This window comes from Serinus canaria, chromosome 4 (genome assembly GCF_022539315.1).
Source record: "Serinus canaria isolate serCan28SL12 chromosome 4, serCan2020, whole genome shotgun sequence".
NCBI classification, from domain to species: Eukaryota; Metazoa; Chordata; class Aves; order Passeriformes; family Fringillidae; genus Serinus; species Serinus canaria.
In genome coordinates, this window is record NC_066317.1 from 64,015,330 (window position 1) to 64,039,649 (window position 24,320).

The window sequence follows — 24,320 nt, forward strand, 5'->3', positions numbered from 1 at the left end:
GTTGCAATCAAGAAACTTCAATTTCAGATCCACAGAGTTCACTCTGGTTTTACCCTGCTTCAAACAGAAGTAGAATAGGAGTCTGGAGGAAACTATCATGGAAACACAAATGTTTGCAAACTATGGAAATAGTTAAAGTCATAGGTAAAGGAAATCCAGTTTTACCTCAAAATCTCACACCTGAGATGCTCTGTTCCAGTGGAACTGTTATAATGGCTGTGAAAGACAAATTATATCATTACTTTTTTTTAAAACAAACAAAAAATTGTTAATTCTAGATTTGGATAAGGATTTAGCAACTAAATGCTTCAGGGATAACTTGTTTTCAATGGGGAATTCTGTGAACAAAAACTGATTACAGAATGGAGCCAAATCCCTGCCAAGGATACGAACAGGATCATGGAAGCAGATGAGCTACAATTTCCCATGCACCAGAATCCACAACTGGGCCAGGAGAAAAATGGGCACAATCACAAAGCATTTCAAGAGCCAGGACTGAGCAATGGGAGAAAGCTGTGTACTTTCTTCTGTGTACCTGTAAGCACTTGCAAGATCTTTCTGAAGAGAGGTATGTGTTGATCTTACAGAGAACTAGAACACTGATTTAAATATTCATTGTATAATCAGGGGAAGGAATCTTGGAAAACTATGTGAAAAAATACTGTGGGGTTGTAAAGAGTGCAAAAGATGGGAGGAGAGTGATGAAGACCAGCAGTAAAATCTGGTAATGTTGTTTAAAACAAAATTTAGTTTAATTTATTGGTCTCTTAGAGTTCAAACTTGAAAGTAAGCTAGCCAAAGTAAGCATTTCCCAGAAAGACAATTTTGGTTTGCACCCTTCATTGCGACATTAACTTGGATATCTCTTGCAGCACTGTCCTGTAATTCAGCAAAATCTCCCAGGGAAATAAGGTAAATTCAGCTGAAAAGCTCGTGGGTCGAAGGAAAGGTGAGTGAAACACAACTCCACGTGCAAGCACAGGAGAACAGGTTGCAGAAGGCTGAAACAACAGATGGTTGTCACAGGCACAAGAAGAGCTAGATAACAGTTACCGTGAATAAGGAATACCTGCACCGCGGTAATGTCGGGCCTGTGGGCAGCAGTAAATCAGGGTTTGGTTTCTCATGACGTTAAGGATTATGCACCCACATAAAGCAGCCTCTGCCCCGACAAGTGCACGGTGTAATTGTTGTCCAAACACATCCCACTTCCTCGCTCCGGCTGACTCACGGAGAAGCTCCCATCGGAGCGGTTCTGTGGGGCGAGCGGCAGAGGCGGGGCGGCCTTCAGCCCCCCGCTCTGGGGCAGCATTCACCCCCCGCTCTGGGGCGGCCTTCAGCCCCCCGCTCTGTCTGGGGCGGCATTCACCCCCCGCTCTGGGGCGGCCTTCAGCCCCCCCGCTCTGTCTGGGGCGGCCTTCAGCCCCCCGCTCTGGGGCAGGATTCCCGGCGGTGAGGGCGGGAGCAGGGAGCGGGCAAGCAGAGGGCAGTGTAGGCACACGGACACAGCGCCGGCAGCGCCGGCCCCAGGCACGGAACGGGGACAGGAACGGGGACAGCGGGAGCGGCTCGGGCCGGGGTCACCGGGGGTCCTGCCGCACCTCGGCCTGCTTGTGACAGGCAAACACATTGTCGTGACTTCACTCTTATTAAAAAAAGAAAAAAAAAATCTAAATTTGAATAGGATGAACAGGGAAATGCTTCACGGGATGCGTTGTTTTCAACGGGGAATTCTGCGAACAAAAAACTGATGATAAGGATAGAGCCGTATCCAAGGATAAGGACAAGGATCGGTGGAAGCAGAGGAGCTGCAACTTCCAATGCACCAGAGCCCACAGATGGGCCAGGAGCAAAGTGAGCACGGGCGGAAAGGGTGCCAAGAGCCAGGAGGAAGAGAAGGAGGAAAAGGAGGAAGAGAAGGCGGAAGAGAAAAAGGAGGAAGAAGAGGAAGAAACCGAGAAGGAAGATGAGGAAAAGGAAAAGGAGGAGGGTGCGCATCCCCCTTGCGGCTCTATCCGGGCTCGCGATGACGTCATCACACCCACGCGCGAAGCGCGTCTTCCCTCCGTGCGCCCCTCGCCCCTCCGCAGGCGCGCTAGCCAGTGACAGCGGTGCGCCGCCGCGAGGCCTCCTGGGGGCTGTAGTCCAACGCACGTCCCCCACCCCACCCGGCACCACAGCTGCGCGTCCCTGCCGCGACCGGGGCAGCGCCCGCCCCCCGCCCCTTTGTGGGCGGGGCCCGGCCGCACCGCCGGTCAATGGCAGAGCGGGTCAAGGTTCGGCGGGCGGGCGTTGCGGCCAATGGGCGCGGGCGGGCGGTGGAGGGGGTGTGGCCGTCGGTGTTTTGTTCGGTTGCCATTGAGCAGCCCGGTCCATACGCACGGGGGTGGCGGCGCGGCCGCTCAGGTACCGGCGGCTGCCGGGGTGGGGGGCAGAGCGGAGCGGGGGGAGGGGGGTAACGAGCGCGGCCGGCAGGTAATAACAGTTGTGCGGGTAACAGCCGTGTAGGCAACAGCCGGACAGGTTATAACAGTCTTGCAGGCAGCAGCCGGACAGGCAGCAGCCCCGCTGTCGGCCCGCAGGCAGTGCGGGGCAGAGGGGAGGCGGCCCGGCCATACGCGGAGCCCAGGAAGCCGTGCGCGCCGCGCAGCTCCGGGCGGGCGGGGCGGCGAGCGCGGCCCGGGGGACCCTGCGGGGCGGGGGTGTCACCCCGAGGCTGCGCTTCCCCGCAGCGGCACCTCCTGCTGCCGCAGGGCTGCAGGCTGCTCATCCCTCCGGTTACCTCGGCAGATAGGTAAAGCGGTGCGGATATCGTGCGCTTTGCTGTCATTGTCCGTGCTCGGCCCGGGCCGCGCTCTCCCCGCACCGCCGGGGCTGCCGCTGTGCGCCCGCTGGGAGCTGGAGCGGCCGCCCCGCCGGGAGGCAGCGAGCCCGGAACCCCCAGTGAAGTTCTCGGCGTTCCCGGGCGCTGCTGGCCGCGATCCGGGCCGGCTGTGCGGCGCTGCCGTGTCTCCCGGGGCCTGGCCCGGCCCGGCCGTGCGGGGAAGGGAAGGTGCCCGGCCGCGGCGGGGCTCGGACATTCCTTTGTGCCGCTGCCCTGGAAACACATGTCTGCAGGCACGTACCCCGGCGATTTTGAGGCGATTCCCCCCCGTCTGCCTCAAGGATAGAGTTACCTCTGTGGAGGTGCCTGTTTTTCCACGATAGCTGCCTTCCATAACGATTCCAGGGTGGAAACAGTGGCTATTTTCTTCCTTCCCCTCCCCACAGCAATAGGAAAGTTGATTTCTAGTTTATGGCCCCGAAGTGTAAGGACCAGTTGGGCTCAGTGGGTGAGTGAATGGGCTCTTTGTGTTATCCCAGCTTTTCTAAGGGCAGTAACATGGCTTTGTTCTGGTTATTTGGCTTATCAATGTCTTCTGGCCTGCTGGAAGGCCGGATAGAAATGTGTGGTTGAAATTCTGGGTGCTGTTTCAGGAGGTTGCTTTAGGTCCTGTGAGATGGAGCAGGTACCCGCTGTGGAGGCTTCTCAGGATCGGTGTTCAGGGATCTGAACTCCTGGGGGTGGGATGGAAAAGTTCAGGCCTTTTCCCCATTAGGGAAGGACGTCCCCATGCCAGCATTCAGAAGTTTTGGAGCAGCACTCCAGCCTTGGGATTGAGAGGGACTGGGTGATTCTGTCCCTGGCTTTCACCAAGTCCTCTGCCTGGGAATGGGTTGAGCCAGGTGGTCAAATCCATTTTCTGATTTGCTATGCTTACCTTAAAATTAGCTCCTGAGAAACAGTTATTAGAGCCAAAGCTGTTGCATTGCCTCCCTGACTGATAGCAAATATTTTTGTCAGAAAAATTTGCCATTTTAGGCAAGAACCAGTAAGTTTGTATCTCTTGTAGCAAGCTGAAATGTTTCTGGGTGTGTTTTAAATGTGAATGGTCTGCTTGCTTCTAGTGGGGCTTATGAAATGTGGAGCACAAAGCTTGCTGAATAGCAGAAACTCTCCTGATGAAGCATGTTACTTGATCTGGTTTTATTGGAGGTGCAGTGTACTTGTTCAAGCCCAAAGAACTTGTATCCTTACAGTTACTGAGCTTCCAGAAATGTCTGGAAGAATTGCTCTCAGAGGCAGGAGACAAAAACATACATTTTAAGTAGCTCTACATAAGCTGGTGGAACTCTGAACTAGAAAATCGGTTCACTACTCACTTATTTTGAATTTCCTTGAAATACTGTTCATATTAATGTGTCTGCTATTTTTAATGAGCTTCTTTTTTTTTTTTTTTTTTTTTTTTTTGCATCAGTAGCAAGATGCTGCTCTTCATTATATGGAAGTAAATGTTGCCTGTTAGACGCAAACTCCAAATGGTGATCTGCAAGATCAGCCCCCTAATGATATGATACCTTTTTGGGATGTTCCTGTGGTAATTTGGCAGTCCTCTAGTGGCCTTTACCTGCCAGTGCCTAACCCATAGTTATTGTCTCTCTAACTGGGAAATTAAATTTGGTTAAGTGATTGTAAAAGGTTATTTTAAGTTCAGGATGGTTAAACTTCCCTACTTCCTTTGAAAAAGCTGTTTTTCTGCAGGGTACTGTGATTCAGAAGAATGAGAAGGTGAAAGAAGAAATATTTATATTTGCAACCATTGTGTTAAGCTTTGGAAGTTAGTAGAGGTGTAAAAGTATATTTATGAAAATATGTTGGGCAGATAAACTGAAAGCCTGACTGTACTGAGAAGACTGCAATTTATTGCATGGATTGCTTTATTTAAAACAAAACCTTGAAGGATTTATTCTTTCCTTTAGGAATTCCTTGAGAGTCTGGTAGCCATTACTGTGGCTCCCTTTTTTTAGTTCCTTCTTTTCCCTTCTCTGTGCTTTCTCCCCCTTCCTCTGTTGCCTCCCCCAATCTACATTCCTTTGTGTTAGCAGTGATGATGGCAGTTCTAGTCACCTCCTGTGGTTTGATAGATTATTCCCTTTAGAATCATGGTGTACTTAAAACTTTCCAAACACAATTCTTTCCTTGCTCCTCCACTTTTTTGATGCTGGCTTTGAGTTTTGTTCTAAAAATTTGTTCTCCGTGGTTCTACTTTGAGTTATCTTAAAATCTAGTAAGAAGTCTCCTTAAGCCTTTAGTGGAAAATATTAGTATTTATGTAATGATTTAAATTTCTTTTTGTGTATGTTGGTGGTCATAATATAAACAGAAATTTTGTGTTTTGGCAACAGGGAGCTTCTTTCTCCCCTGCAAGCTCACAAGTTCTGTGCTTTCTTTTTAGACAAAACTTTGCTTGCTTTAAACTGTAATTTTAATTTTTGTTAAATAAACTTGCACTTTTTTATTACTACTTTCTTGAGATCTGGTCGTTACCAGATGTTAATGTTACAGGTACTCATTTTTAACTGTGAGAGATTTCTGTCCATTGTGGAATTATGTTCAACTTTTACTTTAGATATTGTAACATAATCTTATTGGGGGGGGGGGTGAAACTACTCACAAAAACCTTTGGAGGGCTTTATGAGCACTCCTAAGGAGGGGTTCATCAGCACAAGGAAGCCCTGTTCATGAATAGAATTCATGAAATTCATGGAAATGCAGGTACTTGAAGTCAGTGCAGTGTCTGATACTTTCTTGGTAGGTAAATTTTAATCTCTAGATTCTGTACACCTGTGAGGGAGCCCTTTACATGGACAATCTGCTTTTTGGTTGTCGCAGAGTTTGTGTCCTTAAAGAGATCTTAGCATTGAAGCACTGCAATCCAGTGATGAGTCTTTAAAAAAAAACAAAAAACAAAAACAGCCACCTTCACTTTGTTGGTTTGTCTTAATTGTAATCACTCTGTTAGGGGAATTGAGACAGTCATATTTTCAGAAAATGGTTTTCTTTAAGGATTTTCTTCTCACTCAAGAGGAGGCCTGTAAAAAAAAAGCAGGGGTGTGGCATGTTTTTTAACTCCTTTCTAGGCTGCTCTACAATTTTTTTTGTGATGATCCAGCTGGATATTTTGGCACTGTTTAGTTTAGAAGAACCTAAAATCAAGGTAACTGTCAACTCTTAACATAGCCCTTTCTACATTTGGTGCTGTCTTGTCTTTTTTGGTTGTTTTGGGGAATAATATCATTAGCAAGCTGGCAAGAAGCTGCTCAGCTAACTGCTAATGCTTTGCAGTGGGTGTAAATAACTTCTGAAGGCCATGTTGCTGCTAATTTTTAGGTTGAGGGGAGGAAGTAGGCAGGGTTGTTACTAAATACATTATCTGGGTTATGGCTCTCAGTTTACTGACAGCACTTTTTTTAAGCAAGCAGTTGAATATTATGCTTTAAGGTAATAGGAAATGTTTCAATTAGTATATTTACTGGGTTATAAAAACAAAATTAATATAATTGGCTTTCTTCTGTTTGAACTTGAGTGTATTCTGGTAAAATGCAGCTGCTGTGTTTTGCAAGTTGGGTGTTAACAATAAGATCAAGGGTTCTGATCAGCTGGTGTTCACATCATTGCTCAGAACCTGGTACAACAGCATTGTTTTGAGTTCCTGTGAGAATTAAACTGTAGGAAAGCACTGGAGAGAACTGTCAGTGATGTATCAGGCCCAGAGCTTGGGAGACCCAGTGCCAGTGATGGCAGCTGCCCTTCACTGTGTGGGACTCTTGTCAGTGCAGACTGAGCCAAGGGTGTGAAATCAAACCGGAGCCTTGATTTGGCCTGGAGGTTTCATTACAAGTGTCGTTTGCAAAACTGACTCTGTGTACCAAGACCTACACATTATTGTGGGGAGGGCATTTGAGCTGCAAGAAGGCTGTTCCTGCATTTACTGAGCTTCAAAATTGGAGCACCCAGCTGGTACAGGAAATAGTTGAAGAAATAACTGCAGCATCACTGTCTGTACCTTTACTTTTGTGCTTTAGCCTGAGATCTCTGGTGCTGGAAGACAGAATCTGAATTCAATTTTTAAAAAGGAATACCTGCTTCTCCTTAAGACTCCCCTCATCCAGCCACTGTTGTTAACCCACTTGCTGTTTATTTTGTTCACTTCAGTTTTTTTTGGGTTGTGAAAGATCACATTTTTAACTTGCCCAGTTCTTCATTAAAGTGAAGGTATTAAAAATTAAGGAAAATATGTTCTGTCCTAATAAGACCTCATATAGCAGGGCTGTGGCTTTTTTTCTACTATCACCTCCCCTTTAGCCATTAATAGGAATAATAGAAACTTCTGTTGGTGTTATATTAACTTTAGGTCCCTAATTTGCATCTCAAATAACATTGTGAACAGCATTAATGCCTTCGAGGGGTTTGGGAGGTTTTTTAATTTGTAGGGTAAATGTATTTTTTAACCTAATTGGGCAGTTCAGATTATTATTGCAGTGTGTTTAATTTTTGCTCTGCACAGCTTGTGTTGATGTCAGTGGCTCTAAATCATTCCTTCAGTGCTGTGCATATGTGTTTCACCTTCTTAATTGTGGCTTTAGATTTTGTCTTGGTTGGTATTCATCTATCTCATACACTTACTACTAGATACCCTGTGCTATTTTTGTTCTTTATTCTACCCTAAAAAGTTTGTTTAGAATGAAAATTCTTCTTTTAAAGGTTCTTTTTCCTTTAACTCCCCATTGAAAAATGCACTTCTCTGTCTTCCTTCAAGGTTTCTGTTGATCTGACCTCCTTTGGTTTTAGAGGGATGAAAGTTTATCATGTTTAAGGTAGGGGCAAGTGACAAAAGCTGTGTGTCAAACCCTGTGGCATTATCAGCTGCCACTTTCCAAAAGTAATACACAGAATATGGAAGAGGTTAAAGTTTTCAGCCTCAGGTGTTATGCAGGTTATGAAACAGAATTGTGGGAACATAGTTGGGACAGAATGATGGGTCTGGAGCTGGCGTTCTGCCTTCTGCAGCTCAGCATTTCTTAATCAATATGTAAAGGGCCATTGAGGTTGCAGGTGGTTTTTGTACTGTGTTATGTTTTCATAACATAGGAAACTTCTGATCTCTGGACTGTTTGAGGGTGTGATTTATTGATTTTTTTTAAGTGCTGGTCTCCATTTAGATACCTGAGACTGATTTGTATGTTTGTACAATGTTTTTAATGAACTGACAGTTAAAATTACAATCCTAGTTAAAAAAAAAAAAGGAACCTCTTTGCCTAACTATCCCAGTGTGGTAGAAGTGGCAAATGATTCATTGCTATCAGTTAGAATGGAGGGTAGTGGTGTGTGAGCATGCCTCCAGACTACTAGTGCTTCAGAGTGCAATCTGATGCAGTATTTAGTAAATGAGAGGAGAGAGGGGCAGTGAAAACAGCTTAGAACTACTTACATGAATTGACTAAAGTACATAATGTATTTCTTGTAGTGGGAAGGGGGAAAGGAACAAGTACCCAGAACTTTCTGTTTTTATTTCTCAAAAAGGAAGCATGAAATGAAACGACAGTGTTGAACCTTGATGAATTTGAGATGTGTGAGTAACTTGGAGGCTAAACTGAGGTGCTGCTGCCTCTTACAACGAGCCTCCCAAAGGTGAAGAGACAACAGGGGTGTTGCTGGTTTGGAGATTGTGCTGGCACTGGAATGTGAGCCAGCATGTTCCAGTGCCAGCCTGGTACTTGGCCTGTTCCCTTCTCAGGATGCACAGTAGTCTGCTTGAGCTTGGCTGCTTATGTGCCTGCTGACTTCATCCTTCTCTTCCATTAGCACCCCATCCTGACCAGACTTTTCTGCTTCAATATTTGGATAAGAAATTGCTGAACTGTGGGAGGGTAAGGTGGACTGCTGCTGCTCTATTGTTTTCATGCTTCACAAATCAGAAGAATGTCCTTTAATAAAGGAGGAAAGTACCTGGATAAATACTTGTACCAAACTATTACAGAGGATGAAAAAGGATAGTGCTTTGTCTTGTTTTATGCTTTTTAGGTGGCCTATTTATGCTTGAGCTCTTAAGAGTTAATTCCTCTGTGCTTTAGTGACTTTGGATTTTGCAGTTTAAATGTGACCTCTGGCTGTAACTAATGCTCTTTGCTTCTACTCCCCATCTGTAAAATGCTGCATATCTTAATTTTTGTTTTGGAGTATTTGGCTGCTGCATGCAGCATTTTCCATCCTCAGGAAGCCAGCCTGCGGCAGTGGGTGTAAAAGGTGCACACACATGTTTGTGTGACAGTGCCTTGACACCACATCAGTGAAAGCCATTACATCACCCTGCTGCGTTGTTAGAAGGCAAAGCACGCCTGCCTTTCTGAACTAATAGGCTTCTGGCTTCTCTTGGTCACAAGAAAGATGCAGTAGGATACTGCAATATTCCTGAAACTTGCATGCTTCCAGAGGAGGGGATTGGAGGGGATTTATTTCTGTGTGGAGAAATTGTGGGGCAGGTGTGACTTTCTTTGGTAATAATACAATAAACTGATTGTGCAAATCCTGAAGTTTTAATTTGAAAAATCAGAAAAGTAACTTTTAGTTCATTGAAACTCAAAAAATATTGTAGGAGGATAAGCAAAAATATTACAGCGGCTTGAAACTGAGTTTGCCATTAAAAAATAGAGTAGGGCTGTGAAAGGTGTAGACTGGTAGTGAGTGTCATGCTCCATAGTGGTATTGCACATCTATTGTCATTCATAACAGAAGCCTGAGCAGCTCTTCTTTCTCCTTAGTCCAGTGCTTTGCTGTCCTCAGTATTAAAAGTTGTTCTGAATATGAAACCTGACATCTTCCTTATTGCTTATTGTTAAGCTTATTGCCTAATTCCCTGGGCATAAGGGGCAGCTATTCCTTCCCCTGTAGTAAGTCATCTTTAAAAAATATTTGAACGGTTCTTTGCAATGTTCCTGTTTCCTTGTGTCTTGCCCTTCACCCTTGTGATACATTTGTCCTAGATAAAACTAGTGTATTCAGGTCTGAGACATCATGTTTTTTTCAGCTCTGACTATTCCTGTTGTTTTCTGAAGTTAGTTCACATTGGGCTTCAAGTGTGGTGCTCAAAGCCCAAGTCTGTACTGCAGCTGAGACTCTGTGCTGAGTGGAGTGAAAAAGTGGCTCCACATGCCCTGGAGCTGATATTCCTGTTTATGCATCCCCATGCAATAGACTTTTTTACACCAGCTTAACATTCATTTCAAGGTCAGCCTGTTGATCCCACCTAGCTCACAGCCTTCTTCTGAAGAACCTGCCTTCCTGTTTGTTCATTTAATCCTGCCTGAGCGTGCCTTTAAGAACTCATTTGTATCCTATTATTACTTGCAGATAAGTTTTCAAACTTGTCAGAGTTATGCAGGATTTTAAGGCTGTCTTGCAGTCCTTCCTGCTGTTCTCCTACATAGAACAAGGCCCCTGTGCCAGCAGCAGATCACAGGAAGCACAGAAATGGAGCTGAGCTGGGTTCCTGCTCTGAGTTCTCCCACACACCACTGGCAGCTGCTCTCTGGCTGTGATTGTCCCTCAAGGATGCCTTTGCTTTCCCCCCAGCAGCACAAGGCTGTAAAATGTAGGTGTGTGAGCTCACAGGTTCCTCCCTGTCCCTAAACCCTGTTGCACTGATGTCCCAGTGAACCAGGTGGGTGCTGTACATCTGTAGTGCTCAAAAAAGGTTCTCACTCTTCCCAGATATTCTACTTAAATATGGGGAATTAGACTCATTGCATGAATTTTGACCTTTTTCATAATGCAGGCATAGAATGAAGCCAGGCCTAACCTCAAACTGATGTCCAAACCCTTGTTTGTTTTAAGAAAGACCCAACCATGTCTTATTTCTGTCTGTATTTAAATATATCACATAACAGCCTGAATCTAGTACCTTGCACATAATTCCAGGTGTTGCAGAGTGACTGAAGTCATCTGTAGTTAGAGTTCTTTGAAGCTGTCCATTCTTGAGATGAAATTGCTCTTTCATTGCAAGCTGTGTGTCAAAGGATAAGCTCCACTACTTGGAACAGCTTTTCTTTAGAGTATTTTTCTTGGATTTGTATTTGTAACTATTTTTTGATGTCTCTATAGGCGCAATTTTCTCTGTTTGAAATCTTGGTTCTCATATTATCTCCCCTGTCAAACTTGATGCACATAATAAATCTTGTGCTGCATAGAAATGGATTTTTCTGATCCCTGTCTCTGTTGGGGTTGTTTGACATAAGTGCTATTTGTTGTTTTTTCCCCAGCACCTCCTTCTCTAAACTTTCTTTACATCTCTGCCATTCAGTAATTCCCTTAGACTTGCTTTTATCATTGCCTTATTTATAGTCCCTGCATGTGTAGCAGTTTATTCTCATCACACATGTATTTGAGTGTAGTTAGAAGTTTTATTGTGCCTGGCTACAGGCTGGAATAATGAGTCTTCCACTTGTTCTTTCCACTGGATGCTTTAAGGAGATGGACAGATACACTTTGAAACCACGCTGCATTGTTAAATTGAGCAGAGGTTTAGAAAGTCTGATAGTCCTTTGCTAAAGATAGTGAATGTTTGTTAGATGGGATTACCTCAGTGACCACTCTGAACCCACAAAACATTACCAGAACACTAAGGCAGCATCACCTGGTGCTGGAAGTTAAGGGCAATGTGGATGATGAAATTTGTGCAGAGTGTACTTTAGGTTAATAGTTGTTTGTAAGTGTTAGACCTTAAACAGGATTATGGGAGAGCTGTGTTCAGAAAATCTTTTCAAGGTGTGTCCCTCCTTGTGGCAGGTTTTTCTGTATAAAGTGTGATACTTCAATTTTACTAACATAGTTGGCTGCAAAATTCCATGTGTTCTTGAGATTAAACTTTATAGTGTGGTTAAATATACAGTTTTAAACTTTGGAACTAGTTTGGGGGCACCTTCCCTTTGTCTTTTTCTCACTGGAGCACAAGCTGATCAAATAATACTGAACCTGTTCCTGAGTTCTAAACTGGCTTTTGAACTGAGCCAAACTGCCATGAAGTATATGTCTTTTGCACCTGTAGAAAAGGCTGCAGCTGTCAGGAGCTTGTTTATCACTTCAGTACTTCTTGAGTCCAGGTGCTCAGCCAGTGACTTCCCCTAACACAGTTGTTTGTTTCAGATCTTCAGCAGAAAAGATGTTACTGCTTTATGCAGATTATAGTGTGCTTAACCTTTGCATGTGTGAAGATACCAGGAACCCAGGTGTAATTTCAGAGGTTTATTTTAAAGGAAGCTTAGATGGGCTGCACTTTTTGTCAGCATTGAAAAATCATTTGAAAGACCACATCTCTCTTAATATTCACTTCATCAGGTAAATCTTTACTGTTTTGTGCTTTGGCATGGTTGCCAAAGTTGATCTTGTCAGAATGCTGTCATCTGTAAAGGTACCTGCGCAAGTGGGAGATGCCATTTCTCCTCCACCACTCCTGGTTCTGTTCTCCTTTGCTCAGTTGCTGTCTGTGGATGTTGTGTTGGACTTGCCAGGTGACTTAACCTTCTGCCATCCAAAGCTGCTACATTTCTGTCCCAGTCAGGGAAGATTAAAAGCCTTCCTCAAGGTTCATTTTTCTACTGGCATTTTTGTGCTCAAATAAAATGAGTATTTTGGTTTATAGTGACTGAAGTATGGCCTGTAGTGTTTGTGTACTAATTGGTACCTTGTGCCTGTTTGCTTCCTGTATCAGGATCATGGTTTTACATTAAGGCTTTGTAGCCCATCCTCTGTGAGAGAACTTTGTTATCTGGAGTTCTAGTGACTTGTGAAAATCCCCTTTGACAAGTAAATCTTTCCATAGAATTTGCTGCTGGAAGTAATGAGCTGTTCATTGAACATCAGGTAGTGTTGAGGTAGTACACAGAAAATTCTGAGCTGTTCCATCAAGCAAAGGTGATCTTCCAGTATTTAAAGAAAAAACAATCATACTAATGTAGCTAGAAGAGTTCACTTTTTTTTTCTTCTCTGACAGGGTGTAACTTTGTCTCATGAAATTTCCCTAGTTGATGTAATTGTTACAAATGCTTTTTCTAAATACCTATTGCAATGTGCAGCCCTTGGTTTGTGTCTTGACCTCTACCAGAGCATTTCCTGAATCCAGGTGTTCAGTGTGCTGCTCAAGGCTGACTGCATTGAGACAAAGTAGTTATCTGGCTAGTGAACTAGTCAGAGCTGCATAGCTAACTGAACTAATTTTTATTGAAGTACCTTTAATAGGTCTGGCAAGAGGGATGTCCCTGGTGACACCTGAAGTAATGTCTGAATTGAATGCTGAAAGCACACACAATATTGATGTGTACTGCCTTTGTCTTTGTATTTAATTCCATTATTTTAATGGGCTTTAATTTGTGGTCTGCTCATACTTGAGTCATTTGTGGACTGAGAGGTCATATGTAGTGCAGATTATAGGTAGCGCAGATCCCTTCAGAGGCTTCACCATTCAAAAGCTTGTGGTATGTGCACGAGTTGGAAACCAACTATTAAGTTGATAGGAGCCATAGTTTAGGAAAGCAACAAGAAATTCTTTAAGCTACCACTCAGTTTTACTATTTGTAGTGTGATACCAAGACCTCTTTATTTAAAAGAAAATTTTTGCTATTTGAAAGCTATGTGATACTTGGGTTCTATCTTCTGGGTTCTAATGGATCTGGTGACTAGATGGGTGTTGTGGAACTTGGGATCTTTGTGTGCCACCTCTTGAGGTGGTATCTTCTGCCACATAAGTTAGGGTTTCTTCAGTGGCAAATTGCAGATGGTGAGCCATGATAGAGAACAAGTTTGGGCCATGAGATGGAACTTGGTTGTCAGCTGCACACCATGTTTCATATCTGTCCAATGCATTTCCGTGCTCTTTCTACACAGATAATGTAGCAGCAAGCTTTAACTATTTCATGCAAGCCTGCAAGACTTTTACTGTTGTGTAAACTCTTCCTGTAATTTGCTTTCTTTATATTTGAGGGATTTATATGAAAATATGTAAACAGTGAACTGCTAAAATAAGGGTACACACATCCATATGCTCATTCAGTATGGTTGCACAGTGATCTTCTGGAGAGTTCCAATTTTGAGACAAAGACACACTTTTCTTAAGCTGCTAAACTGGGCATAATACTTTGTCATGAGAAGGAAATATTACTCATAGTATGAAAAATAAGTACAGTGAGGCTTGGAGAAATGTGCTTCATGTTGCTGTAAGCATTGAAATGTATGGATATTTACAGAATACTGCTCAGAACTTGAGTTCTAAATTTAGTGCTATCTGCAGTTCACCAGCTGTACTATTTACTGAAGAATATTTGGACTACCATAGGTTCCTCATTTTTAATTTCCATACTTGTATGCAAGCTAATGAAGGGAGACTTCCCTGTGTGCAGATTATATAGCTCATTAGATCTCTGAAATGCCATGAAGTAGCATCTTAACATAAGTGTTTTTCACCTGGCCTGAGGCCTCCAGCAAGAACATTTCACACTTGGGATCATAAAAACAAACCTACTAGTTGGGCTTTTTGTTTTAAACAAGCCAACCAGATGTCTGAAACTCCTCAGAATGAACCTGAAGGCAAACAGGAGGAGGTTTATAAGCTGTGTGTGTTTTGGGAGCAGGATGTATGGAAGAGATTTGTATAATCCCTCAGCTCCAAGCCCATAGGCTTTGGTAGTAGACCAGTACTTCAGTGCTGGTGTTATTCCATTCTGTCACAGGGAAGCAGGATGTGTGTGGGGTAATCATTGTCACTGCCATAGGAGTGAAGGGTCAGTGCAATGTGTTTTTCAGCCCTGGGTATTTTTAAAGTATGCATATGTGTTTGTTTTACTTCTCAGTTTTAAGGGCAAACACTAAGCAAAAGTAGGTGATACTACTCATTATGATTTTTTTTCCCCTCTGGCTTTTCCAACTGGTAGAGTGAAGCGACTTGTAGTAGGGCCACTTGATCCATTTTTTTCCATTCTTAGAAAAAATATCTCATGGGTTTTGTACAGTCTGGATCACTTGCTTTAGTGAAAGTCTGGTAGATTTCTCCAAACACTAATATTATCAGTATAAATTACTCTTTGAGCCTGAATTTTGTATCTTACTGGAGGCTTAGTCTATGAAGTAAATACTTCCATTGGTTTTAAATGGCATATTTATAAAAGCAGTATGTGGAGGTGAAAGTAATTTGTGTAGGACCTGAGCTTTGAGCTTTTAGTAGTATTCACTGAATGTTACAGTAAAAAGGTGGAGATTGCCCACTAGGTTCTGTTCTGAATTGCTGAAACAAGCAATAGCTTTTGGGTTGAGTTGTGTAGTCTTGAAATAATGACTCTTAGCTCATTTAGTTCCTAATTACAGTGAAAGCCAAGGGCTTGGTGTTCATGTGTTCAAGCCTCAGTAGATCAGAGTTCTGTTCCTCAACATCACTTCGTAGCCTTTGGGCTTTCTGCAGTAGGGCTGAGGAGAGAGGCCAAATCTCACATTGCAGGGAGATGACTGGTCATGGGCCAGCACTGATGGCTCATTCAAATGGAACTCCAAACAGAGTAGATGTAAATAAACTTCAGCAAAATTAATGAAATCCTTGCCTTGTCATTGTGGGGGATTATTTTAGGAAAGAGTGTAAGTAACACAAGTGTCTTAGAACAGCATCTTTGTACAGCATCAGACACAAGGCACAGCTCATCTGTTGTCCTGTCTGACAAAGATACTCTAAAAGATGCAGGATGACTTGTCTGTGATATGAGTATTTGGTCTTCATAAGGTCCGAAAGACTGGTTTAAACCTGAGAGACTGACTTCTTGCTGATATGAGTTGGCAATAAAAAATGCTTCAACCTCTGGCTGAGTTGAGTTCTTAGCCCTAGTTTTCTGTAGTGATATATTCCCTTCTTTAATTAGGTATGACCTGGAAAAAGTCTCTTGAGCTTCCTTCACCACTTCTGTTGCTTTGAGAAGTGTACTTTATAAACTGTGACAAAGGTTTAACATTGCCTATCTCCAGCCTTTTTTCCTTTCTGGAAGGTGACTCTCATCTTGTTTTAAAGCCAAACCCAAACTACTGACAGTAACTGGAGAAGTAGAAGGGGATATATTTATTACAGACAACAGTTCATCATGTAAAATATTTTGGTTCTAATTCAAAATGTATTAAATTATTTTAGGTCTTTTTTTTGTATGTGTTCCTCAGCCAAGCTGGGTGAATTGTACAGCTAAGGATGGGAAACATACCATCAAAGGTAATACCAAAGTATTGCCTTTAACTTCTTTCCAGCATATCACCTGTCTTTTTGAAGTAAAGTGGAATCTAGAGGCTGTTGGGTGATGGTTGAGACTTCCCTTCCTTCTCATAGGAGCTCTTGGATCTGAAGTGTGGGAGATGGAGTAGAAGTGAGTGTGTAGGATGCAGCTTTATTTTAGTAGCTGTTTATATTTTGTCTCAGCTGCCTCAGTGACCTGCTGGTCTTAGTGATGCTTTAGGGTCAAAACAGTGAAATTCTGGGCTCAGTAGTGATTTTCTGCATTTGAGGTAAGTGGACCTAATATTTAGTCTCATCTGTCTCTGGAGGCATTAACACCCCAAACCCTAATTTTAACCTCAGAGTGGTGATCTGTAGTCCTGCTTTGCACGTTAATGGTGTATATTCTTCAGAAGACAGTTTTGAGCTCTTGATATTCCTTGTGCTTCCAGAGCCTGTGGACTCTCTGAAATATGTCTCCAGTGGCCATAAGTTGATGTAAAGGATATCTTCTAGCCTATTTTTCTTGTCCCTTCTTGGTGTTCTGTGCTGGAGTTGTGTCAACCTGAATCCAAGCTTGAACACTTCATAATATTGAAGTTTCCTAATAAAAACTGGTTCATGAAAGCACTGCATGGAGAAAGAGAAGAGGTTCTGTAACTCATGAAATCTGTCTTCAGTCCTTTTAGAGAAACTCTAAATTGCAAACTGGGTTCTTTGGTTTGTTCAGAGCTCTAGAATGTGCAGAGTGTGGTGTAAAGGCTTTGTGATATCTGGATCCTTCAGGGAGAACAACTACAATTTAAACAGAATTTTTTAGGTAGTTGTGAAACAGTTTCTACAGAATACAAACCAGGATTATAAACTCTCTTTTTGTCTCTTTTGGTCAGAAACTGTTATTTTAATGCACTGTTAAAAACCTCTTTGTAACGAACATCAGAAAATGAAGGAGTGCTAATTAATGACATTGAGAGGACGCCCGAAGTATAATACGTTGGAAATGGAGGTGTCCCCTTTTAGTACCAGTCCCCCAAAATGTTGATTGATAACTTTATAGCTGCAGGAAACTTTCTAATTAAAACTGATTTTTTTTAATTCGATGTGGAATTTTGGAAGGCTTGCAGAATAACCACACTGCAGATTAATGCTGGAAAGGATAGAATCCAAATAATTCTTTTAAGTGTCTGTTCTCAACAACTCTTCTGGGCTAAAAGTTATGAATAATAGACTTATGTTGTAAGGAATGCTTAGCCTCTCTGTGAACTTCTTAGCACTGTAGTAAATATGTAGTTTTAGAAATAGAGTATTCTCTTCCCTTTTGGAAGTTGGAATTTTGCATTTCAGGAAACTTAGATACTTTGTAGCTTTTTGTCAGATGGCATAAAGCATTGGCTTAGCAGTTTCTGGAAAGCTGGTCTTCCAGCTTAGGGTTGCTTCAAGCATAAGTGGGATGGGACAGATGATGCTCTGTTAAAACTTGATCAGTTTTATCTGTTGTTTCAAGTGCTTCAGAAAGTGCCACGAGGCAAAAAAATCACATCACCTTTCATCTAGAGTCTAGTAGCAAGATCATCTAGATCTGGAGTTAGTACTGCTGCAGTGATTAGCTCCTTTGGCTGGCTGAAGGAGAGATAATATTTTAAAGGACCTGCTTATCCGAATTGGAATTTTGACTCCAGCTAATCCTTTTCTTCTGCTGGGAGCAAGCTAAGTGCATGTATGGGATTGTTGGTAGTGAAGGTTGCATGCAGCACTCAGAGCAAAGAGTGGGAAATAAAGTGAAGTCACAGAGGGAGCCAACCCTCTGTGTTCTCACAGGTCATTTTAATGCCATAGGCAGAAAAAGAATGGAAGAGTGATCACCAAGAAACACCTACATTTGTGTTATGAGGAAACCATCTAAAAATCTTGTGATCTCTTCTTCTTTGTCCAAGATAGAACTTCCAGAAACAGAGAAGTTGTTAGAATTGTTTCAAACAAATGTAAATTTTCCCATTGAGATGAGCTGTTGCTGGAACATTTTGTCCTGCAGGATGCAGAGGAGGAGGAGTGGGTTGGAAATGAGTCTGGCTGCCTTGCTTTCTTAGAGCCAAGGAGAGATTTTTTTTTTGTGTTGGCTTTGTGTTCTTCATCAGGACTCTTCATCTCTTTGAAAGTAGCTTGTCAAACTGAATGAGCTTCTGACATCCTTTAATTGACTGGGAGGTTGGATAATCTGTATTTTTAGTAATCTTCCCCAAAAAAGACACTAGTGATGTCACTGAGAAGATGCAGAATTTGTGACATGAGCACTTCTGTTCTATCTCCACTGTTAATTTTGGCAGAGATTTTACAAGTCATTACTACTTGTAGATAAACTTTAAAGAAATAAAGCCTCTCTCCTTTAGTAGTACTATAGAGATATAATAATGAATCTTTACCTTTCTCAGTCTTCAGAATGAATAGAAAAGAACTTTAAATCAGAGACAGTGGTGATACTGATTCCATCACAGCTCATTCTCCAGCTTTGAGGAATGTTAGCTTTGGCTTGCATTTGGAGTTTGATTTTTATATTCTGTTTATTCCTTTTGATTAGCCTGCCTTTCAACAACAACAAAAAATCTTCTCTTCCTCCCCACCTCTCACCTCTGCCCCCCAGCTCAAGGAGATCGTAGGAAGATAAAGTCTCTCCCAGGACAGAGACTGAGTAACATCTTTTGTTGTGTGTGTTTATCTTGGAGGTCTCAGCTTGCTCACAGTCCTAACTAATCAGGCTCCACAAAGGATGGGGTGCTCAGGGAAAGATGGCCATAATCTTGTAGGACTCCATCCAGCTTGGAGCTCCAAGGCCCATTGTTATCAGCTCCAGGCTTGGAGGATGTTCCTGTTTGAACTGGCAGCCCCTGGCTCTGCTGCTGCCTGTGGCGATCTGGTGACAGCAGAGGTGTGTCACCTGTGGGCTGGGCTTCCAGGCTCTCTGGAGGCTGGGGCAGGACTGGATTGTGCCAAGATCTCTGCCATGAGGCAGCTGAAAACATGTAAATTCAGCAGCATCCTCGTTGCCCTAACAGGGATGGTCAAATGGTTCATATTACTGAAAATCCAATTAGTGTGAAGTGCTGAGCAGTTTGAGAGGGATTCAGCCTGATAAGCATAAAGAGTACAATAAGGAGAGACTGAAAAAGAAAGTTGGCTGCCTTAAACCAGCTCTAGAAAATTAGCATGGTGGAAAAAGTACATAAAGTAAACAGTTAGCTCTGCTCTCTCTGTGGATCCATTAAATGCATACCATAGCAGAGAGTCTTGAAATAAACTAAACCCTCGAAAATAGGAGAATTGAATGAGGAGCTTCCCTCTAGGAGGTACTGAGGGACAAAAAGCTTATACATAATAACAAAGATTTAAAATGACCACAGCTGAGTCAGGTCATTCTGAAGAATCTCGTCTCATGGCAGCCAATATTAATTAGCAAAGATGGGGGAAACAATTCCTTGTAGAGTTTACATAGCTCATCCAGAGTGAACCGGGAGTTTGGTCACTGAGTGAGGGTGCTGAGGCTGCAGGGAGGATTTCAGATCCCTTTGAGCTGGTAAGCTTGACCAGTCAAATTGGGAAAGGAAGATGGGAGCAAAATATGTTCAAACCATACTTAAGGAGGAAGTATCTAATTTCTAATTAAAGAATCTGTGTGCTTCAGTGTAGGAAATGCTGATGTCAACTGGCTTTTTTTGTGCGGGGAATTGCTTTTCTTTCTGATGCTGTGGTTGGACAGGTACTTGGACATGCCACAATGCTCCCACACAAGCATTTGTGTCCAGTTCATGGCAAACCAAGCTGGGGAAACAGCATTTCCCAGAAACAAAAGGAAGTGTTTTGGTTTCATCCAGCTATAAAAATTCCTTGATCTAGTTCTCTGTGATGAGCAGAAACACTTGTGCTGGCACTCTGCTGTGGGCCACAAATAGCCAGAGAAGAGAATGTGTTGGCAGTTGTGATGGCAGCTGAGGTACATCAAACTGCAACCTAGAATGGCTTTCAGTGGTAGGAGTGTGATGGTGACATTTCAGTGGTAGGAGTGTGTTGGTGACATTTTGACCACTTGAAACATTTGTTGTGTCATCCTTGGCAAGGAGTGCCCAGTAAGAACAGATTTTTAGTGAAAAACAGTTAATACCAATGTACTGATCAAGCACATTTAAGAAGGGTGAGAAGGGAATTCACTTGTGAAGTGTGCTTCTAATGTGAACAACCCCTGCTATCAGCGTTGTGCTTCATATTGAGAAATGGAATTTACTTGTGATGGGGAGCAGGAGAAAGTGGGAGCAGATAGCTGAAGGCTTTTTGGGCTAACAGCACTTTCTCATCCCTCCCCCATACTTAAAAATAAAACTTTGTCAGTGGAGCATGTCTCCATTTGAAAAATTATTGTAAGTGTGAGCTGCTAAAATGAAACTTTTTGGGGGGGTTTTCCACATTGCCTGTGTTTCAGAGCTGATTGGGTCTCATGCTGTCAGAAAGGGCCTGAATGATTGCAGTGGCCAAATATTCATTTCAGTAGCTGGTAGGATTTATGAATGTGGATAACTACAATTCAGCATGATTCTGAAAGTGCTATGCTTCTGTGATTATTTGCTTTCCCTTTACCCTTGGATTCAATTGGTTCATTAACTAAAGTCTAATGTCATTCTGTCTAGTCTCTCCTTATTTTAGCTTGTATTAAGCTGACATAAAATTGCAGTGAAACATTTGAACTATTAAGCAAAATATAATTAACTGATTACAGATCAGATTTTCTTCCATCTTTGGTAGTTTTATTGGATTTTGATTTTTTTTTTCCTTGAGGGAAATGAAAACCCACACATTCTTCTTTGTGTGCCCTTCCTAATAGAAGTAACTAAACATGTACTGAACTTTTCATTGGTTCTTAAAAGTAGTCTCTTACTAGTGGAACCATTCATCCTTAACATGGATCTGAAAGTCTTTGCACCAGTTATGAAGCTCTTCAGACTTCTATTCTGGGTGTCCAGATTTACTTTAAACTCCACCAGGTTTAAAAGGGGCACAGCAATGTTTGATAGTGCTGCTCTAGATACTGCTGTGTTCACATGCTTGCCCTCAAACTTGGCTTCAGTATTTCATGAGCCACACTTTGCTTTGACTGCTCACATTGAGCAGTGTAGGTGCCACCTTTACCAGTGAGTGTGTGAACTTGAGCGTGTTTAAATATTTGACCTGGTGTAATTTCAGAACAAGATGTAAATTTTTCAAGTTGTGTGCTTTCCTGAAAGATAGGACACATGAAGTAAAAACAGACCAGGTGAATTTCCAGCTATCTGGATAGTCATTATTTGTGGTGGAAGAGCATTTCTAAGCATTCTATCTTGAAGCAAAAAAAAAAAAAAAAAAAAAATATATATAGATAGATGTAGGAACAAGGCCAAAAGTTGGTTAGAAGTTACATTTATGGGATAGCTCTCAGGCTGAGGGAGGGTGGTGTGTAGCAGATGCTGTGAAGGTGAAATAGTGCATGGTTAGCATATGAAAATCATATTTCAAGATGTACTTAAAGGCAACAGGTTTAAAAGATAGTCTAACATCACCATTACTAATATTAATATCTTGGTTTTAAGTGGGCTTAACTTGACTCATAGCCTCAAGTTGCTTTTTTTCCTTGCTACTACTGGTTATTTAAACAGCTAATTAGTAGTGTAGAAAAGGCAATATTTTATGGAAATGTTGTTTAAAAATAATTTTCTGCCTTTTTTTAAACTGTAGATGTTAAAATTACAAAATTTTACTAAACTTACAGTCCTAAGCATAGCATCAACTTACAGTCCTAGCATCAGTGTTCCTTCCCAAAGCCTCATGTTTCAATTTGGAAATACCTCTAAGAAGATCTCTTCTCACTTTATATTCCGTAAGTGGTCCCTGAACATGCTTGGCCAGCTTAATTCATCAAGAATGGTTAATACAGGTCACTAGAGAGAGAAAATATGTAGAGGCTTTTTAAGATAAAAAGAGGTAGCTGATGAACCTAGTGCTTTTGATTTAGATGACTGCTCATAGAATAAAGATATCAAAGCTGTTGTCTGTGATACTTTTGTGTCTATGGGAATCTGTCCTGGTTACCAGATCTGGTGTTTGCTGACAGGTAACAATTATGTAACCTTTAAAAAAAAAGCTGAAGAAACCACAGGCCAAGATATTAAAAGTAGCTGAGGGTTTGGGAAGTGGGTATAGTGTTTGTTCCCCACTGTTTCACTTTTCTTTTTAAGAGGGGATTAGAGATGAAAAAATACACTAGAATGCTTTAACATGCCAAGCAGTGTTAAACATGCAGAACAGTTTGGTGGGTGAGTGCCTGTGTCATGTGCTGTTCCAATATACCTGGCTTAGGCTTCAGTAGTTTAATGAGGGAAAGCTTTTCCTCTGCCTGGGATTAAACTCCTAGGTAGAAGCAGTTCAGTAGCAGGGAACAGCCAAATAGTATATTCTGATCTGCACCATTAAGGAGTCTCATCTCCTTTCTGAAATTTTAATCAGTGAAATCTCAAATAGGAGTATTCTTTGAGTCGAGATGTGTAATCTGCAATGCCAGGCCTTCAGCATTGGTCACAAAATTATTTATTTGCATGAGGGAATAGTCCAAATAAGAGTTGTGTTATTACAATACCAATTATTATATAAGCAAGAATTTTTCTGACTTTACCCCTTTTTCTAATCCAATTTTACAGGAAAGCAGACATGATACACTGACAGCATTTGGAAATAAACTTTGGCAGTAAGATGGAAGCATAAATCTCAAGATTCTAGACCAAAACAGAAATGGCTCATGAGTATTGAAAGAAGAGACTGAAGAGCCTCCAACACTTGTGTGAGCAGTGGAAAAGGAACAACTACCATGGTAACACTAATAACAGAAAAGCTGCAGAACCAGAGCTTGGATGATCTGACCTGTAAAACATACAATATTAATCTGGTAAGGATCTACCAAAACAACATGAAATAAATGTGAAATGCCAACTAACTCACAACTGCATAAAAAATTTAGGATTGCAAATCAGCTAGAATTCAGCTGTTTATGTTAGTACTGGTTTGCAAGGTTGGGTGAGAGTTGTAATGGGAAGGAAGAGTGGATCTTCAGTGTTTAGTCCATTTTTGACGTGATGCTTTTTTACTTTCATGATCTTTTTAACCTTGCTACTTCATTTTAAATAGCAAAAAGCCAGTTCTCTTGATGAAATAGTGTTCTAATGACTGAAAAGGAGTATCCAAGTGTCTCAGGATTCCTTTTTTACTAGCAAAATGAAAACTTCAGCCCATAAAAATACGTGTGCTTCACCCCATACAGACCAGGTGCTTGATAGCTTTATATCTGGTGAGAGTATTTACTTATAAAAGTCCTTGACTTCCTTGGAGGTAACTATCAGCACTGGGCAGAAGGAAAACAGATCATCAAGTAAATACAGTTAAACTAAAAGTCAGGTTACTACCAGACTGTTCTTCCTGGTAGAGTGGATCCTGGCTTTTTCAGTGTCTCAGATACCTGGTGCTCTGAAAAACTTTGTAGTTTATGGTGTTATTCTTGCTGGTCTAATCTCTGGGTGCATTGTGTGGTTCAAGTATGCAATTCAGGCATGAAGCAATCTATTCTCTTCACATCTCTTGTGGATGGAATAGCTACTCCAGAGTGAGTAATGCAGAACAGTCTCTTGTCACTTCTGGGTGCATGTTCTGTATGGAATGCACTAATTTTGTTTTACTGACTTAAATTACAGTGGTACCCTTCTGTAAGTCAAGCTTCAATGTTCCAGTGGGACACAAAAGAACTTAACTAAATATCAAGGTGTTGCTCAACTCTAGTCTTGTTACTTTTTAAAATAATCAAACATTGGACCTGAAGTATGTCAGTTACTTTTAAATTCTGTGTTGTAACTTACTTAAACAACTGAACTGCTTCCTTATTGATTTCAAGAGCCCAGAGCAGGTGAATCATACCTTGAATGTGGTGGAATTTGTGCACAAGCACCTGCAATTCTCATGGATGCAGTTCCTCGTCCAGTAAGGATATGTAACAGTAGACATTAATCAAGCACTTCTGTTTTCAAAACTGTAGCAGGTCCATTTAGAGTTCTTCCAGTAATTGATTTTGCTTTTATTTTACTTGCCCCTTAATATGTGCTATTCTTGAAGGGCAGATTTAAGGCGTTGAAATGATGTTAACTCTCA

The 24,320-nt window shown here is 41.9% G+C and overlaps 1 protein-coding gene across 2 annotated transcripts in view; it reads left to right on the plus strand.

Moving 5' to 3' along the window:
• Positions 1–1,656: 1,656 nt before the first annotated feature.
• FAM53A (family with sequence similarity 53 member A) overlaps positions 1,657–24,320 on the plus strand; it is a 70,765-nt gene continuing 48,101 nt past the window's right edge. Inside the window, exons 1-2 of one of the 2 annotated variants that reach the window (XM_050973591.1) lie at positions 1,657–1,990; positions 22,826–23,070. In XM_050973591.1, coding sequence (XP_050829548.1) covers positions 22,993–23,070 — 78 coding nt within the window. In that variant the 5' untranslated portion in view covers positions 1,657–1,990; positions 22,826–22,992. Of the gene's footprint in view, positions 1,991–2,283; positions 2,407–22,825; positions 23,071–24,320 lie in introns of those variants that run through there. The other variant, XM_030239050.2, reaches the window with a different exon arrangement.